Source organism: Lycorma delicatula, chromosome 6 (genome assembly GCF_047948215.1).
Source record: "Lycorma delicatula isolate Av1 chromosome 6, ASM4794821v1, whole genome shotgun sequence".
Classification (NCBI taxonomy): Eukaryota; Metazoa; Arthropoda; class Insecta; order Hemiptera; family Fulgoridae; genus Lycorma; species Lycorma delicatula.
The window spans coordinates 131,790,176-131,810,723 of NC_134460.1; the positions used below are offsets into that span (position 1 = coordinate 131,790,176).

General features: G+C 30.6%; 1 protein-coding gene across 3 annotated transcripts in view; it reads left to right on the forward strand.

The window, feature by feature from the left end:
• Nucleotides 1–418: 418 nt before the first annotated feature.
• The window catches only part of Neos (nuclear receptor coactivator protein neosin), a 42,558-nt gene continuing 22,428 nt past the window's right edge, over nt 419–20,548 (forward strand). Inside the window, exons 1-3 of one of the 3 annotated variants that reach the window (XM_075368550.1) lie at nt 419–707; nt 12,592–12,782; nt 20,218–20,325. In XM_075368550.1, coding sequence (XP_075224665.1) covers nt 12,638–12,782; nt 20,218–20,325 — 253 coding nt within the window. In that variant the 5' untranslated portion in view covers nt 419–707; nt 12,592–12,637. The remainder of the gene's footprint in view (nt 708–12,591; nt 12,783–20,217; nt 20,326–20,548) is intronic. The other 2 variants (XM_075368549.1, XM_075368551.1) reach the window with 2 other exon arrangements.

The following is a 20,548-nucleotide window of genomic DNA, read 5'->3' on the forward strand; positions in this document are numbered from 1 at the left end:
TAATGTGTTATAGTATGTGCCGAGCAGAATAAAGGGTTTATCTATTGTTATTTTTATCAGGTTATATATAGGTTGTTTTAACAGCTGTGATGTAAACTTCAGGACCTACGTTCGTATCCTAGTAAATTTCTAGTTTCTTTTAACTGGATTTGAAATACTCGCTATTAACTTTGGCCTTGGGTTTACGATACTGTCTCGATTGTGAACCATCTGAGTACTATAATATCTGATTTTTTGTATATTTTATACATTGTATTTTTTATATATATCCCTCAAATGTAAACAGTCTAAAAAAAAGAATAAAGATCACGATCATGAAAGAACTCTTGAGTAGAAAGGGTTATTCGTACAACTACTGTAAAAGAAATTCATTGTCACTTTGAGCAGTTCATTTTTGATTCCATGTTAGAATTATTTACTCGCAGGTGTCATTGTTATAAATGCACTGTAAAGTTACTTTAACGGTGTCAATATATGACTTTTAATAGTTAACTACATTTGATTAAAAATTTTCTTACTTTAGTTACAGCTTTTTAAAAATATAAAATTACACGGGCAAGTTGGTAGTTCGATGAACGGAGGCATAGCGTTTTCGCTCGCCGGCTGATCAGAGTATACAAAATGGTGTCTGAGTAAATGTTGAGGTTGTTTACAGACTTATTTTATAGTTTGAAGAATTAATCTCACTGAATGTCTGATTTTTGAAGGTAAGATGTGTTGTAAAAATCATTAGATTGAAAATAGATATTCAAATTTTAATATAGTGACGTAATTATTGAACGACATACAAAATTAAGGTTAAGTTAAAATAATTACTGTTTTTACTGTGTGGCTCATGTAGGTGATTTTAGGATTATGTGTGGTAAGTATTTTCTGTAATTTTTGTGTTAAGAATGTTACTATTTATATACCCACTTGAGATATATCTGTTTTATTGAATTAATTATTAAATCGCTGATGGTGTGATGAGCTTCACTTTTGTTGCTTCCCTCCATACGAATTAAAACTTCAATATTATATGTATTAATGGGTACGAATTGTACATTCGGTTTTTTATGAATTACTGTTGTTATAGGTCATGTATTGGAAGTTTTACTGATAGCTCATATCAATTTGTTGTCGAGGCTTACAATTTTATTACATTATCTTTGTGAATAAATTTTATTATTTTCAGTGACTAATAGAATATCTTCTTCCACGCTTCTAATTTTCTATTAAGATACTAAGGAATATCTGGTGTTGAATTATATGCTCAATAGAAATTATAAATAAAACAAAATCTATATCAACTAAAATTAATTTTTAAAATTATAAAATCATTGAATTACTTATTGTTCATTCATTTCCCTTGTGGGGATTGCAATATTTATTAACATATGTAGTCAGATTTAGAAAAAAATTTGAATTGATTTTCAAGTGATGTATCAGCCTATTTAAGGTGCTGCATAGTTAATTTTTCTTGAAAATTATTGTTAATGTTTTGTGTAGGGATGGTATCTTTTTTAAAATGTTCAGTTTTTGGAAGAAGCATCAACTCTTAGTCTACTGCAATTAAATAGAGGGGGCCAATAAACCTCCCTCTTCCCTCCCCACCATTTATATGTGCTCTGTTAAAGGTAAATGTGTATACTGATTAGACTCTAATTAGTTTATAAACCAAAAGTCCTTGCCTTTTGTTCAATTCACACTTTGTGAAGTATTAATCAAAGACATTTTATTTATAAAGTGTTAAATTATTATGTTTCTGAAACAAATAAACGTATGAAATTATTTCATATTTATAAAAAAAATTTGATGTAAAAAATTTAGTCAATAGTTTATAATGAGTTCTACTACCTTTGGCCAGATTATTTGATGGATTTTGTTCTTCAGTTTTTTTAATATTGTTATACTTTCTTTCTAGCTTGGTGTTGATTAGAAACTTATATTTCCTTTTGTATTTCTTTTTTTCTTCTGTTCACTTGAATCTGCATCTTCCGTAACAATTATTTTATTTTAAATTATTTTTAGTTAACGTAATTCTTTATAATACTTGTTACAATTACTGTTAACAATAGTTATTATAGCTGTTCTCAGTTTTCCTTCCCCTATTTATTTTTTGTGTTTTTCTGGTAGAAAATTACAGTTCTGGGCAATTTTATACAATTATGAACTTGCCTCTGATTTTGATAAAATTTGGAATATACCAGATTTAGGGACTAAATTATTCACTAAAATTGAAATTATTTGTCGGAAATGCCTTTCACGTGATTAAACATCCCTTGTAAGTTAACAGTACCCTTGCCAAAAATTTGTAATTGAGCCATGTTCAGGTATAATATAGATTATTTTTGCACTAAATCATTTGGTTTCAGTGAAATTAAGTTAAGAATGAGATTAGATTCACTTAACACTAAACTAAGTTTGGTTAACCTGAAGGTGAAGCTTTGGTACATGTGCAATATACATTATTTACAGAGTAAATAACTTAGTTTAAGTGAAATTTTATTTAGTTTAGTTAGGTTAAGTAAGATAAGATATCTAAAGATTCTGTGTACTGTAGTTTGAATATTATCAGTAAATGTAACTTAACATTCGCTAACCTGATTTAATTAACTGTGACTGTTAAATTGGGGGTTTGTTAGACTGAGCCCATGATTTGATACAATAACCAATTATTTAGTCTGAAAATAATGTATATTACACTTGTACAGTGGAAAATTATGGAATTTTTGGTGAGGGTACTTTTTGTTTTGTAAAGTTAACTTACAAGTGACATATTTCATAGTTCCACCAATAAATAGTAAAATTTTATCAAGGTTTACTTTATAATTCTGCAACCATGTATTGGGCTACACTTGGCACTTGCCCTTTCTTTCACAGCCACCATTCTGGGTCATTCCAGAACTATACTGACTATTTTAACGCCTTGTAACCCTGATTACACAGTTTATGTTCACTGTATTTTAGTTTATGTACTAAAACGATGAAACAAATGAACACAATTCATTTTATATTTTGATTAAACATTCAATTCAAATACATTTGCAGAAAGACCCATAACGATGCTGAATTGTAATTACTACAGTGGTGACAATAACAGTACAACACTGATTGATCAAATAACTACAATGTACTGATGTAATTTTAGAAATAAATATTGAACAATCTAAATAACAGTGGTGCAGTATGATGTTATGAAGTTATGCTTTAGCATTCAGTTACATCCGAATATAATTTATCCTTTAAGAACCATTAATTTTATTAGTATTATTTTTTCCATAACTTTAGAAGTTTAATTTCAAAAATGTTTTTGCAATTGAAAATAATTTTCATTGTTTTCCTACCTTTATGGCATAATAAAAAATCATGTTTATATTGTAGCCTGATTTAACAAGATTATTTTCATTTTACCTCAGTAATAATAGTAGTTACAATGAATAAACCTCCATTTTGAAGCTTACAAAGGTGTGATTTTTAATGCTCAAGTAAAAGACATCTTGGTACTTACATATTAACGCCACCGCAGCTACAGCTTTATTTGAAAACAAAGTAGTCAGATTTCGGTGGAAAATGGGCCGATATAGAGTTTAACATAGATTCAAAACAGTCTCTTTATTAATTTTAATAAATGGTTATTTATATTTATTTATTTTATAAATATATAACCAAACTTAACCTACGCTCGCTTCGCTCGCTAACCTTGATTAACAGGAGTGTTTTGATTATTTAAATAATAAGTAATTGCAGTAATTACTGAATTTATTAAATAAATACTCAAAAAATTGCGGTGTTAGTCAAGGTTAGCAAGTGTAGGTTAAGTTTGGTTAAATTATATTTATAAAATAAATAAATATAAATAACCATTGATTAAAATTAATAAAGAGACTGTTCATTTTCCACCGAAATCCGATGGACTACTTTGTTTTTAAATAAAGCTGTAGCTGCGGTGGCATTAATACGTAAGTACCGACATCTTTTAACGGTATTTGAAATGAATTGGTTTATTTGGCATAATGAGTCCTGAAATACTTTTTTCATTTAGTTGGTAGTAAATTTTATCATAGTAAATGGACTGGTGATCCAGAGATGAAACAAACTCACATATGTACAGTCATTACATGACCAAAAGATTAGCTATCTATAGCTTAGCTCCCAAATTAATAAATTCATACTAATTATCGTGAAATTTTCAGGATACCAAACAGATCTATAAAAAAATTATATGAATAAAAATTAATTTACATATGCTGATTTTAATATTCACTTCTAGGCACCAGGAATATTTTTTTACTTGAAAAAAAATATTTAAAAAATGGATTGCTATTGTTGAATAATAACCAGATTATGAATTCACATATTATTTACAGTAGTACATTGGGAAGCAATTTTATAATTTTTCCAAAAATTACTATTTACCAAAACTAGTTACCATTTTGTAAGTGTAACTAAAGTACTGTTAATAAGGACTGCTAGACAAAATCAAGATGTGATAAATTATTACTGTAAATAAAAGTTTATGAGATAGATGTTTTTGTATTGGCACACAGTTGCAATTTTTCATATTTTAGCCTTTATTAACATGGCAGAATAAAAAAAAAATTAATCTTTTCTGTTATCTGTACCAGTACAGCACTAAGGAAACACACTAAAATCATCTTATAATCAATCTGTTACATCTACAAGATAAAAAGAAGTTTTTTTCATGTCTGTTCAAGCCAGATATAACAGTTTCAAAATACCATAGTAGCTATAAGATATCTGGTATTCTCGTGTGCATACTGATTGGAATTATGAATTTTATTCATGTTATTGAAACTATTAAAAATGAAGAGGATACCATAAATTTTTTTCAAGATTATTATATATATATAACCCAAGAAAGTGTAGTCATACCTATGAAGTGGTTTCACAGTTACATGGTTGAGAGAGATGGTGTTTTTCTAATTGTGAGTGTTGAGAATACAAGCAGTCATGACAAGATAATATTGATGAACACATTCTTGTGGATTGTATCTGTGATATGTTAATTTTGAAAAATGTTCCTTACGTGTTGTCTCCATGCACGCATATGTATATAGTTATACATTTATTTTTAATTTACTTTATATGCAATATTATAAGTGAAAGAGCTAGGCTAAAATAATGCTTACAAGGACAATTCCAGAATAGAATTCTAATTGGATAGTTTAAAAAAGAGAAAAAAAACTTTATATATATGTATGTATATAAAGTATATAAGTTCATATATATGTGTGTGTGTGTGTGTGTGTGTAATGTATATATAAATGTTACATTTATCTACTCATAACTGGATAAATTCTCTATTGTTATTACCCACATTCAGTGATTGTACCGCGACACCAACTTTTTTTAAACTATCCCGCTACAAGCCAGTAATTAACTTCATCCATGTGGTCTTGATAATTTCAAATTGTTGAGTAGCTTTATTAGACCATCATCTAATAAAGAAATGGGAGTCATTTGATATCAAATTAGGTTGTGTGGGGATGGATGAAAATCTTCTACATAAATTATTTTAAAAAAACATGGTATTTAGCTGGGCTGTACATTGTTACACAGAAGTACAATACTTTTTAAACATCCTTTGCGTTTATTTTGTATGTCTAACACCTCTTTTTATTGGTTCACCAATAAACTTATAACATTATTCTCCATCTGGGAATATAAATTAATGATACCTGACCAGGAATTTTATCAGCAAAATTCTTTAGGTAAAATTTACCTGTAGTGTTTGTACAATATTTGTAAACATCACTGAATAGTTTTCATTACTAAAACCAAATACATGCATTTAACTGACAAGACTGTAAATTGAGGGTAACTCAGTTTTTGGTAAGATTTGGATTATATCTACTGATGGTATAAGCTGAAAGTACTCTGATTAGATATTTAATAGTATTAATCTTTATTTCCTGTTGCCTATGACTATAAAGTTTAGCATTGTCAGTATAAATTTTTGTCTTTTTCATTAATTTATGTGAGTACCAACAGATCCTGCATGAATTAAACAAAATTTCACTTTCAAAATTAAATTTAGACAATGTCCAATATCAAAGCGCCCATTTTATAGGTGTTTCTTGTTCAATAAGTAATTATATTTTATTGTTTAGATGATTTATGTACATAAGTAATGATTTTGTTTCCTAGAATAAGTGTTATATCATTTCTTTGCTGTATGCTATGTGCCCCAGTTTTTATTACAGGTATGGTAGCATGCACCTGCTGTAGAGGTGTTATTGGCTCTATAAGCAGCCAGTCAGTCTATCTGGTGATGTGTAATATGAAAGCCTGAGGGTTGCCTTTATTTATATAGTTTATCTCGATCATTTTTAACAGTATATTCAGTTCTGTGAAAATTGTGTGGGAAACCATTAAAGTTCCCATTTTGCCTTGTAATCCTTACATAGAATGTTAGTTATTCTTGAGAATGGTTGTGGCACATAGTCACATATCTTGTTTTTGTCAAATTGCTTACAACCTTTTAGATTTGGCACTCTGCATACTAATGAGTAGATCCTTCATCATACATGGAGTGGTGAATGGAGGTGAGCCTAGTGCTATGAAATTGGGTTTATGAGTTAAAATGATTAGAAAATAGCCAAATTATATTCCATTGTTCTGAGGATGATAAAATTATCCTAGTGAAAACAGATGGCTAATCCTGAAAATATTACTATTTACTTGTTAATGACAAACCAACCAAATTTATTGAACATATTGTTTTAAAAAATTAATAATGCTTTTACTTACTTTTGAAGCCACCTTCAGGGACTCCAAAGATGGTTTTAAGAGTAAAGTTTTATAAGCGTTTTTTTTAAATGTTAAATTTTGTAGTTTGTTTTGATTTGGTCATAACTAATCAATAGTTTTACATAATTTTCATTGGTGACTCTTGGATAAAAATTTCAGATAAAAGAATAATGAATGGACTGTCATGCAAATTCTAATGAAATTTTAACAGTCAGCATTCTTGCTTTTCTTTGAAACTTAGTTTCTCCTGCCCTTTTTCCTTATACTTTCCTGGCATCATAGCTCTAGAGCTATGCCAGTAATGTTTCATGACTTTTTGGTGTTTTGTAACCCAGGGAAAAAAGGGGCAATGTTTGTACGTACGTACATATGTATGCGTGTTCATGTTTATGCTTAATGGCTTTTGATTGGATAGATTTTTTACTTGTAATTATGCAAGATGTTTCTAATCTGTTCATACCAATTTAATGGGCAACATGTTTGCTAACAGGTTAGTCTTTTGTTGTACCTCTGCACTTGTGTGTATTAGTGCCTTCTGATGCTGTTAGTTGGTAGTTTTTTCATCTTACAGCTTGTTAAATATGTTATTAGATGAATGTCAGTTATTTTGCCTTACGAATGACAGTTATTTTGCCATTCCTCTTTATCATTTTGCCTTAACAAAGATAAAAGACTAGAGAATGAAGAATGCTGATTGTCTGAGTGAAATGAGCAGGAAAAAAAGATGCATTATATCATGATTTGATTATTTAGATTCTAAATAATCAAGTATCCATCTAAGTATTTAAGTATGATTACAGTATCCTCTTAAGCCTTAAAGCACCTAAGGGAAAATTTGTTTGCAACAGTATAATTTTTTGTTTGTCTCAATTAGTTATAGTTTTGCCTATTTCTTCAATTTTTAGATATTTATTACATTAAGTCTCCCGTCATTTTTACACTTCTTTCTACATATTTTAAATTGATAGTGACAGCTCTATTAAAAGTGTATTGAAAAATATGTTTTCATATATTTATATGTAAAATTAATAAAACATGTGAATTGTGGAATTGTGTATTTTATATATATATATATATTTAAATTCTGTTAAATGAACTACTTAGTACAAAATACAAAATTGAGATAAGCCTTATCTTACCTTAATTTTTCATGAAAGTACTTTCGCAGAAGTCTCTATTCTCAGTCATGATTGAAATAATTCCGTTATTGCGTAGTAAAAATAACAGAACATTTATTATGTAATATTGAGGATGCAGATCCCACGAAAATACTTTCATGAAAAATTAAGGTAAGATATGTCTTATCTCAATATTCTGTACTAGGTAGTTTATTTAACATAATTTCAGTAAATTAATATATATATATATATATTTTATATATATATATATATTAATTTTTAGAAAAATAATATATATATTATTTTTCTAAAATCGATCCTTTCAGGAATCATATATTCCTCTGCACTATATAAATTATATTAATCCGATCAATCCAAGTACAGAATTAATAAAATAAAATAGGATGACGCCTACCTTATTCCATAATCCAAGCAAGAGCGCTTTCGCAAGTACCTCGCATCATCAGTTGCTATACAATTTTTAAAATCGTTTGTTGCGCGTTTGGTGTTCATTATACGTTTTAATGTGTAATTTGGGTTGATTGGATCATTTAACTATATTCATTATATCATTTAACTATATACATATAGTTTGTTGAGGAATTGCAGACACTTTGTTCAATTTTGCTGTGAAATTTGAGTTTTGTAAGCAGCATGCTTAAGGTATTACCACAAGAAAAAGTTAGGAGACCAAGGGGCTACAACCTCTTTGTATTCACTTGTCCATGAAAACACTGCTCCAAGAAACTCATAGTATTGTTGGCTGTATGAGCCATATTATCCTGCTGAAACTACATTTACTCTAGCTGGTCTGTATGTATAGTGTTTACAAATTGTTGCACCATCTGTATGTAGTGCTCATTGTTCACTGTGCCATGAAAGAATATCATAAAGATTCGCTTACATGACATTGCACACCAAACACCCACTTTTTGTGCATGGAGAGGAGAATCGGCCAGCTGATGTGGATTTTCCCTGCACGAAATGTGTGAATTCTGTGCATTCACATACCCATCAAGGTGGAACCATATCTCATCTGATCAAAACCAGTCATCGAGTTCTTCCCCATCTGGCGTTTTAGCCGATATGAACAACTGAAAGAAAGGTATACATTTTCCAGTGTTTGCAGGTAACAACTCATGAAAAACATAAATTCTGTACGGATGCATCTTTAAACACTTGCAGATTACTGTGTGGGCACAACCAATGGCGAGACCAGACTGGCTAGATAGGCATCGCACAGACTTCTTGAGACTAACAGAATATTCAGTTTGCATGTCAATTAACTTTTCTGGTGTTAGCACTTTAAGTAGACCACTTTCGGCTGTATTTACCACATTCTCTGTCCCTTGGAACTTGTATAGTCGCTTGATGGAAAAATTGTTTGGTACATCCACACCATACTTTTCTGTGAGGGCATCTGAGTCTGGGCATAACTGGCACATCTAATGTATTGGAAGGCAATGAATATTCTCTGTTGCATTGTGTAACCCATTTTTCTCAATTAAACCGGAAGCAAAAGAAGGAAATATTCTTCTGTAAGGTTGTCTCACTTTTTGAACACCTATATATATATGGAGTTACTTATGTAGACAGGTCTATTAAAAGTGTAGTGACATATTTGTTTCTAACAAAAAGAAAATAAACAAATTATGTTATTAGACTTTCACAAAATTTAAAAAATCATATTCGTAACATCTGAGGAAGAAGGTGATGTGTACTGAAACAGCTGTTGTGATTTTTTAAATTAAATAAAAATCTTATTAAAGCCTAAAAACATATTTTGTTTATTTTATTTTTGTTTTGGATTTTCATCAAGTAATGGCTTCATCCATTGAATATTTATTTTTACTTATTTATGAATATGTAACATTTATAAAACATGTTAATTATATATTTGTATGTATGGATATGTTGACCTACATGTTTATTTACTGACTAATTTTCAATAAAATTTTTATAAAAGATTTCAATAAAATTTTTATAAAAGACATGTGATACAAGTGATATTTAGCCAAAAGAAAAAAATGGCTCCCAACAGGGCAATGTACTATTATTTTAATATTTGAAATTATTTTTAATTAAATTGCTGAAGGAAATGAAAACTTACACAAAATAATCAGAATACTTAATTTCTGCAGCCCATGCAAAACATTTTAGTCGTATGTCAGCTGATTATAAACTGATTTGAGTAAATTATGTGTAATTTTACTCACAATAAAAGGCTTAACATTTTCATCTAATCTAATATAATTTGATAAAATTAATATTTATGAAACTAATAATGGTAACAAAATTTTAATTGTCACAATTTTGAAATTTTCAAAGGTAAAATTTTCAAACTTATTTTGTAGTAGATATTGTTTGGTACAAATACACCAAATTTCATTAAAATTTCTCACTTCGTTTTTAAGCTATAAATTTTTGTTTTTGTTGAAAAAACACAAAATTTATAGTCCCCCCCCCCCCCCAATGATGGTATCATTCATGTATAGGATTCTATGTAATACAGATATTTTGTTTTCTTTCATTTGTATGTTTTTACATATAAAATTTCATGTTTCTTTAATTTTTCTTTTTCAGAATTTAAGAAAATGTTATATTTTTTTCATAGGTCACTTATCCGCAACATCTTGTATTTTTTGAGTAATAATAACCCTGATTGTAGCCAAAAATAATAATATAACCAAAAATAAATCTTTAATATTTGAAATATCTAAAAATAAATACATGAATAAAATAACCAAAACTAATATGTAACCAAAATAATAACTCCCTGGTTGTTCACCTGTAAAAATTAAAAAGATAAAATTGTTAGTTTATGTTCAAGGAGGAATCATTGAGATTCCTTTATGAACATGTGTTGTAAAATTTTTTTTGTATTTCAAATTTCTGAATGTTAATGTTATTCTGGAGAAGTTTTAAGATTAAAAAAAATTATTTGTTGGTTATATAATAGTTATAACAGCTCAGATGTTATTATCTCATGCCATTGTTTGTTTATTTACTTTTCTTTCCCCTTCTGTTCTGTAAATATGTGTAACAGTGAACCATAATTACAACAATGTAGGTGATTTTAATTACCACTTATTTTAGAGTTAAACACTTTAAACACAAGATTATGTATATTATTAGAATTTCCTTCTCACTACTACTTTTGTGAGTTGAGATATTTAGAAAATTATTGCTTGTATTTTTACTTTTGTTTCTGTTAGTATTCTTTGTGTTTTGAAAAATCATTCTGTATAATTTTTTCTTATTTTTATACGAGGGCTGTCCAGAAAGTAACTTAGGCTTTGAAATAAAATAAAGAAATTTTATTATCATTTGAAAGGGCAATCTTAAACTATTTCTCTACATAGTCGCATTTAAATTGAGGTATAACGGTACAAGCTTTTCAATTCCTTCTCTGTAGAAATCTGCCGCCTTAGATTTTTGGCACCCATTTTGCATAAAACTTGTGATAACCAAACTTACCTGATACAATTTCATGCAGTAAACTTTGTGAAATTTAGGGGAAATGAAGCGAGAGTTCCGTAATTGTAATGCGGCGATTTTCATGAATTTTGTTGTTGATTTTCATCAATCACAAGACTAGGTTGACCACTGCGGTCCTCGTCATGAACATTGGTGCGGTGCGGCCATTTTTAAACTGAATGCACCACTGCCTCACTCCACTGTCACTCATTATTCCATCTTCATACACCTCACAAAGTTACTGATGAATTTCATTTGGTTTGAGATTTTTTGACAGTAATAACTTAATCACTGAATGCACCTTACAATTTGTGGAATTTTCTATTGAAGTGCACATTTCAATAATTCACAACGAACAAAGAAAAATCACAGTCCACACGCTACAACAGCTTGATGCAAACTGAGTGTAGAAACATTTTGACACCAAGATGGCAGCTTTCTTTATTTTTTTCCTGTTCAGCCTCTGGGAATTACCATTCAGGTATTATTTCAGAGGATGATATGTATGAGTGTAAATGAAGTGTAATCTTGAACAGCCTCGGTTTGACCATTTCTGAGGTGTGGTCAATTGAAACCCAGCCACCTAAGAATGATGGTATCCAAGATCTAGTATTCAAATAAGATCTATCCCCACCCATTTCCACGCTAGGCACAAACATAAGTTACTTTCTGGACTGCCCTTGTATATTCATATTTGTTTTTATTTTTATTAGTTTGGTTTTTGTTAGAAATATTTCAATAAACTGATGTAAATTATTGGGATGTATATATATTTCAATATTGTATATACATTTAATATCTTCTTTTATAAATAAATATGCATATAATCTTTGTTTAAATATAAGATGAGAAGCATGTAAAATAAATCTATATATACATTTGAATATTTATAAAATACCCTTTTCATTACAGTTCAGAAAAGGAAAGTTATAGTACAAGAGTTAATACACTTGTAATATTTTGTGTTGTTAGTATATCTTAAGAAATGAAATTAGGGGATCATAAAATTATTTTTAACCATTGACACAAATTGGAATGTAATGACTTAAATGTGGTTGCTTAATAACACTAAAATCACAGGGACTAAAATGACCTAATGTTTTTGTGCTTTATGTACAAGATTATGTGATGTTTTAGATGAGATAAATATTTTACTTAAATGTTAGTAAGTTAGGTTATTTTTATGATTGGTAATTTTTCTTGTATTATAACATTAAGATTGAAGTTTTCTTGTACCCAACAGTGTGTCAGTGTGATACAGATATATTGATATTTGAAAAAATTTCAAAATGGGTGACAATTCACCGGAAACTTTAAAAATCATACGCGATCCTTCAACCATTAAATCACGTATTTTCATTGGTAACATGCCACCATCAGGAGTTGAAAAAAAAAATATTGAGGATATTTTTGCCAAGTATGGAAAAATAGTTGGTAAGTTTACTATTCATTTGTTTAAGTTTTAATTTTTTCCAATTATATGTACATTTTTTGTTGTTCATTGATTTTAATAATGTTTTTTTTTTTTTTTTTTAATTAAGGTGTTTGGTGAAATGTCCTTGAGATGAGTGTGTTAATTTTATGATTGATTTATTAGTTTTTATTTTATTGATTTTTAATTTTTTGTTGAGTTTGTGAGAGATTATCCAACATATTTTATTAATTTACTAGATTTTTATAAAAATAATAATCTTTACCGTTCTTGTAGTTTAATTCTCTTCTCTTGTACTTCTACTTTTATGGCATGTAAAAGATTTTATTTAGATATGCTATTAGTTTTAAGATATTATCTTATGTGTTATATTTTACTTTGTTAGGAATAAAATAACTGTACCAAGTGGTTCCAGCTGTTGACATTACAGCACATATTTTTTCTAATGATTATTTACAAAAATATTAAAAATATTTCTTATCTCTGTTGTTACATTTTCTTCTGTTTTGTAGCTTTATATTAACTACAATTAATAAATATACAATAACTTATCTGATTTGCTGATTTTTATGTGTCATTAATTTTGGGCTTATCCCTTTTTTGAGTGCTGTGCGTATGGCTACGTTCAACTTCTTGCTGTTTCAGCTTTTGTTTTTCACCTGAGAATGCTAACTAGTAAATTTTAAGAAAAGAATCTTGGAGTTTTGGTTGATAAAAAACAGGACATCTATCTGTAAAATATTAGACATTTGTTTTTACTGTGGGTTATTTTAAATAAATGCCGTGATACACATTTCAGCTCTACTGTTAAGCTGCTTCTCTTTTAGTCTTGCCAAATTCTTCAAACTTTAGACATGTGCTATAATATATGTTAAATCTGAAGATAGTTCCTCCCTACAAGCCTCCAACGGGGAGTCTTATTCTTTAAGACTTTGGGGGTTGGAGACCCCACAGGCCTAGCCTCTGCACTTTTCTTCCCATTACACACAGAGCTGCAGAACATTAAACACTATACACATACACTATACCAAGAACACTACACAAATTATAACATATACCCGTACACAACAACATCTTACACTGTTTCTTATTACATTTGTACTTGGCGGGGTGTTGTGACACCTTATGAAATGCAAACCATAACCCAAGGTGGGTACTATTGTGCTGATGGGTGGATGGCTTTACGTAGTGAGTCTCAAACGATGTCCTCTGGGTCCTTGGGTGAACTCAGTTATATTTAGCTCTTACTACAGTATGTGTGTGCTCTGCTGGAGGGGGCCTTTTTATTGCCGGTGTTCATGGAAATCGTATGACAGTTCCAATTTCAAATCTTACAGTGGTTGTTTGTCTACTTGAAAAACCAACAAATCTGGGAGTTTTAAAAGGCTTTGACCAGCTTTGTCAGCCGAAGATGTGACTAATGATGAAGAGATCAGAAATGCAGAGAAAAGTAAATTATCTAATGTGCATTTCCTTGTGGTTACCTAGTAGATGCTTTACTAAAGTTTCTCCTGTTTACATTAATAAGTGAGTAGTAGCAGCTTGTGGCTCACCAAAATCCATCAAAAGCTGGCACCCTTCTGATTGAGGTTAATAATAAAGAACAGAGTTGGAAGCTCCTAGATCTTAGATATCACCGCAGTCTGTTTAATCCACAGAGGATCATGAAAGGAGAATGGTGTTGATGTGCCTTCAAATTCATTATTTTAACAATCTCTACTCCAACTGTTCCAGAGTGAATAAAAATCTGTCCATATGCATCTATGTATACCAACCCAAGACTGTGCTTTTGGTGCCAGGGTTTTGGTCACAACAAAGATAGTTGCACAAAGGAACAGGTTTACGTGCATTGTGGCTGTACGGGACATGATAATAGCAAAAAGAAAGCTGTGATAATATGAAATAGAAAGCTGTGTTAACTGTAAAAGTCCACACTCGTCTAGGTCTTGGGAATGCCCCCTCTATAAGGAAGAAAAAGCTATTTTAAAAATCTGTACCAAGCAGAAAGTTTCCTTTCCTGAGGCTTGTCAGTAATAAAAAAATCCTCTACATGAGGAAACCAGTGCAACTAGGTGTTAGTTTTGTATAAGCTCTCTGTAACAAAGTGCAGTAGAGAATAAATGCGCATCGTGCAAAGAATTAACAAAAATGGTACAGGCCTTGTCATACCAAGTAAAATCGCTCACATCTGCTATTACAGCAATGAGTAAAAGCAGGCAGGCTACTCCTGCTAGAAGTCTGAAAGTGGTTCACAGAAAACCCTTCAAACAATCCACTTCCAAAGAAAATTCCTGCTGCACCAACAATGCAGCAAACTATCAAGATCCCTATGATATTTATGTCTACTAAAACCTTGTTGCCTGTTATGGTTGATGTCTCTGGCCTCCTGGGCTTCCATGTCCCCACCATCATCTTAAGGACACTTCAAGGAGGCCGAAGAAGTGCTTGAAGAAGCGAAGCACTTTTTAAAAGTTTTAAATAATAAAAAGAAATATCGAATAGTGTATGATAAGTAATCTGCACGTAGAGTAGGAAAAGAGTGTTTATGGTTATAAATATTATTCATTGGAATGTTTGTGGTCTCCGTTCTTGCAGTGAAGGTATTGAAATCCTAATAAAGGAAGAAAATCCTTTAGTACTGTGTCTGCAGGAGACTCACCTCCGTTCCCAGAATAATGTGTCCTTTTGTGGATACGTCTGTGAAAGATGTGACCACCAAATTAAGGGGAAAGGATGTGAAGGTGTGGCTGTCTTCCTGAAGGAAATTGTAATAGCCGCCCATTTTCCACTAGCAACAATCATCCTTGCAGTTGCAGTAAAGATATTGTTGCCATTGAAAATGTATATCTGTAACTTAGATATAAGTTTTCCCAGATTCTTGTACTCTGCTTATAATTGGCGATTTCAACGCCCACCACAATTCTTGGGGCTTGTCATGTTCTTCCCAGGAAAGGTTAGTTGATTGACCAAGGCAGAATGTAGATAGATCTCTGCTTACTGAATGATGGATCATGCATGTTTGTATCATCTTCATCAGGTACAACTTCGTGCATCGATCTGTTGTGTTCAGCATCCCTACTTCCACATCTTAACTGGCGCGTTTGTAAATAGTTTCTTTGGAAGTGATTACAGACTGGTTATTATCTCGGTCAGTGGTAGTGATATGCCTCAGAGTCAGCTACGCAGGTGGGTGGTTGGGAAGGCAGACTGGATCAGATACAAAGAATTGTTTAGCCAATAAAATGAAAGAGGTGAAACAAACCAACAACTTTCCATGTTTGCAGACCTGATACTTCATAATGCAAGTGAATATATCCCCTTAACATCTGGAAAACCAAGAAGGCCTTATGTTCCAGAGCTTTCCATAATTTCAATCGGTGGCCTATGACAGAAATGGTTGTACCTACTGCAGTGCGAGGGCTGTAGTCGGGTGTTTTGGCATGCTAAGTGGAAATCATGGCTAAATTATATCAATACCATTTCTCGAATAACTCCATCATCAGTTGTTTGTAGAAAGGTACAGGCCATGTATGGATCTGGACATTCTTCACCGCTGATTGGACTAGAAATTAGCGGCATCCTCGTTACCACACTGATTGATGTGGCAAACACATTTGTTACTGTTTAAGGTCAGTTTCACTAACATCATTCTATTGTCCTGTGTTTATGAGGTGTAAGTTGCAGGTAGATAGTGTGCTTTTTATTATCGGAGATTCGCAAACTGAGTTAAATATTTCCTTTTCTTGTGATGAGCCAAGGTATATGTTGAAAAATTCCGATGACACTTCCTCTGGAAATGATAATATCAGTTTTAGGATATTGTCTTGCTTGTAGATTAGTGCATTATGACGTCTTTTGTCTATTTAAAATAAAATATTCTCTGACTAGGTGTTTCCAAATTCCTGGTCAGAAGCATTAGTCATCTCTGTACTGAAACCTGGTAAAGATAAATCATGCCTTTCCAGTTATTATTGTCCTATATCCTTGATTAGTACTCTGTGCAAGTTGATGGAATGTATGATAAACCATCGCCTAGTGTGGTATCTTGTGAGAAACACCCTAATTTTCCCCCCCCCCCCCCACCTTTTCCACCAAGGTAGATCAGCTATTGATCGTGTAGTTGCCTTGGAATCTATTATTCAAAACGCCTTTCTACTTTGCCAGTGCCTAATTGCATTATTTTGATATGAAAAAGTCATACGACAGCTTGGAGGAGAGGAATCCTAAATAAACTGCATGAATGATGGGGTGTACAAGGAAATCTCCTTGCATTTATCAGGGGAGTTTCCTCAGCAGATAGTCCTTTTGAGTTCAGTCGAGAGGAAGTTATCTGCTGTTTGCGAATAGGGCACACTAAGTTCACTCATGGATATCTGATGATTCAAATAGATGCACAGTTGGTGCTTGCTGCGACTGCAAATTGACAGTGCACCATATCCTTCTGGATTGTGTCTGTTACTTGCCATCTGTGTCGCAAGTTTGAACTGGGGGGCTGACATGCAAACTATTTTAGGGTATAGTGAAGTGTTGTTATCTTCTGTTTTACAATTTTTTAGGGCTGTCTGTTTATATTGAAATATATAAATTACTGTAGTGTGTTCCAAATATTCATGCCATTTGCTATAATGCAGATGGCGATTTTACTTTTTTGAGATATATATTTGTGATATATCTTTGTGTTATTTCGTTTTTAGCATGCATTAAAGGTTTCTTACTTTGAAGACTTATTTTTGTTTCGGGTTTTTAGTTTTAATTGTCCAATTTTTTAACATTTATTTTGTACAAGAGACAATTTCATATACTTCTCTATTATGTCATTGTTACTGTTTATTTATAGCAAAACCATAGTTTAACATAGTTGAAAAAAAAGCATATACTTTCAAGAAATATACAAATAAATTACTTCATATACATCTTGAACAGTATGTTGGCATAAATAATTTTATTTGTAATAGCAAATTAGCAGAACATATTTCTTTACTGTGGTAGTGACATCATAATTAGATAAGGTGCAAGTCATGTAATTAATTAATATGACTTTTGGAATACACTACTTTGGCTGTTGGTGTGAGAAATCACTGAGTGATTTTAAGAGCAGTGGAGGGGATGCCATAGCCTACTGTAGACCTGCCTTCAGATATTACATATACTATAATAAATACAGTTTGGCTTGTGTTTATAGAATGTTCCTTTTAGGGTTTGATAAATATTCCAGACAATTAAGTTGGTTCTTAATTGTATCTATTTACCTAAATCCTCCTCACTCCTATATATTTCTAAAATTGATTTAGCATATTTGAAATTGATGATTGTTTACAATTTTTGATTGATTATTTTACAGTTTCATCTTGTTTTCATTAAACTATTAATCATTATCTTTCATAAATAATGTTTTTACTTACCTCAATTTCTTGTGTGTTTCGTGTTTATTTAATCTTTTATTGGTTCACAGTAGGATTACCGTTGCATTGTCTTACAGTAACTAACATTTTTTAGCTGAATTTTGTTATAAATTCATTTATTTGAAATTGATTGTTATTACAAGTCTTTATTGACCTACCTTTATCAGAATTTTTTCATCTATTTTATTTTCTTTTTTAAAGATATCAGAAAAAATATCAGCTTTCCTTGTATTAAATACATTATAACTTGATGTATTCTTAGTGTTTCTGAAACACTTATTATTAGTATTAAACTAAATAATAGTTTTGCATAGAGTTTTACTGACCATTCTGGAAGTAGGGATGGAAAAAATTATTTAAAAGTGTTGAGTTATATTATTGATTTGCTGTTTTATTTTTTTGCTGTTGTCTTTTCTACCTATTTGTATTTTAGTAAGGTCTTTTCTATATTATTCAGATATAAAAATAAAAAAAAATATTTTTTTGAGCAGGTCAACATGATCCACAAAAAAAAAAAGAAAATGGTTCCATCCGCAGGAAAAGTTGTAACTATGGTTTTTGGACGTTCTTGTGATGTGGTGTACCTGGAAAAAGGGTAGTACCATCACTAGGGTGTATTATGCTTGACTATTAGATTAAAGAAGGATGCTATTCAGGCTAAACACCACATCTGACCAAAATAAAATTGTTCTTTCGCCATAATAATAGGCCTATACACACTTCATGGCCTATGCTTTGAAGAACTACACTGCACGTAGGCCTGATTTGACTCCCAGCAATTACTTCTTCTTCCCAAACATGAAGAAATGGCTCACTAGAGGAAGATTCGCTTCAAATGATAACTGAAAGCTGAGATAACTGCATATTTTGCAGAGTTGGAGAAATCACATTGTACTGAGGGTGTTAAAAAGTAGGAAAGTCTTTGGTCTAAATGTATTGAATTCTATTTGGATTGACTGTTGAAAATTTAAAAAATTCAGAAAAATGTTGTTCTTTATCAGGCTGAGAACTTTTCAAACAGCCCTCATATATCAATGATACCAAACAGTAGTACTTTGGAAACACTCAATACACCTGTAATATTGAAAAATCTTGGTGCCAAAGCAACATTTCATAACTTTGGCTTTTTGTTTCTTTGAATGCTACCTCATTTTCTATAGAAAAATTGGTGTATTTAATTAAGCAGTAACCAACCAGACTTTAAAGTAAAGGTACTATCGTGGGTAATAGTTTTAGCAGTGAAAGGGGAAGTAAATGGGCATGTGTGACTAACAGCTGATATTTTTGTGCTCCTCCTGCTTAATCTGAATTTTTAAGTTTATAACAAAACATTTGGTTTTAAATTATTCAAACTGATAAAGTTTTAGTTGATTAGACCTTATTTGTTTCGTGCCTGTGATATTCTTTACAAGTTTTTTGAGAATTAAGTTAATATCTCATTTTTTTATAGTTTCATCTTGTTTTCATTAAACTACTAATGATCATCTTTCATAAAATCCTTTTACTTATCTGAATATCTTCTTTGTTTCATGTTTATTTAATCTTATATTGGTTCGCAGGAGGATTACCATTGCTTTGTCTTACAGTGACTAATATTTTTAGATGCATTTGGTTTGCATAAATTATAATGTAATCACTACTTTTTTGTTTTATTTTTTTGGTTTTTGTATATACATTTGTGTGTCTATTAAGTTTTTTTTCTGTATATATATATATATATAACATGTATATTATATATATTCTTTTTTCATTCCACAGCAATTTTTATAACCACTGTAATGAGTTTTTTATGCTTATAGTTTATTAATTTTTAATAGTTATTTTATTCTTATTTGGAGTAAGTTGACAATGGATTATTGTTAATTCTTGTTAATTTAATGGTAATATTATTTATTTTTCAGTTGTGTAATGTGTACTTTTGTGTAAGTTTGTTATCACTTTTTTAGAACCTATTATCTTTTTAAGGTTTGTCTAATACATATAATGGTGAAAAAATATTATTGTATGTCTAAATGAAAATGTTTGTTTTGTTCAGCTATATCTATGAATCGGGGATTTGCATTTGTACAATTTGATAATGAAAATAGTGCAGTTGATGCAATTAAAAATGAAGCAGGTCGAATTTTACAGAATAAAAAACTTGGTAAGATTAATATATTTACTTGCTTATAAAATTTGCCAGTTGTTTACTGTATTGATAGATTGTAGTTATCTAATAATAATTTGTTTTCTAAGTATTGATTTGTGTGTACTCTCAGTACCTCAACACATTAGATAGAAAAGTTGCTTTTTTGGCAACTTAAAATATGTAGTTTTTAAATGTGTTTAATGTGAAAGAAAATACCCACACTTCTAACAGTGTAAAT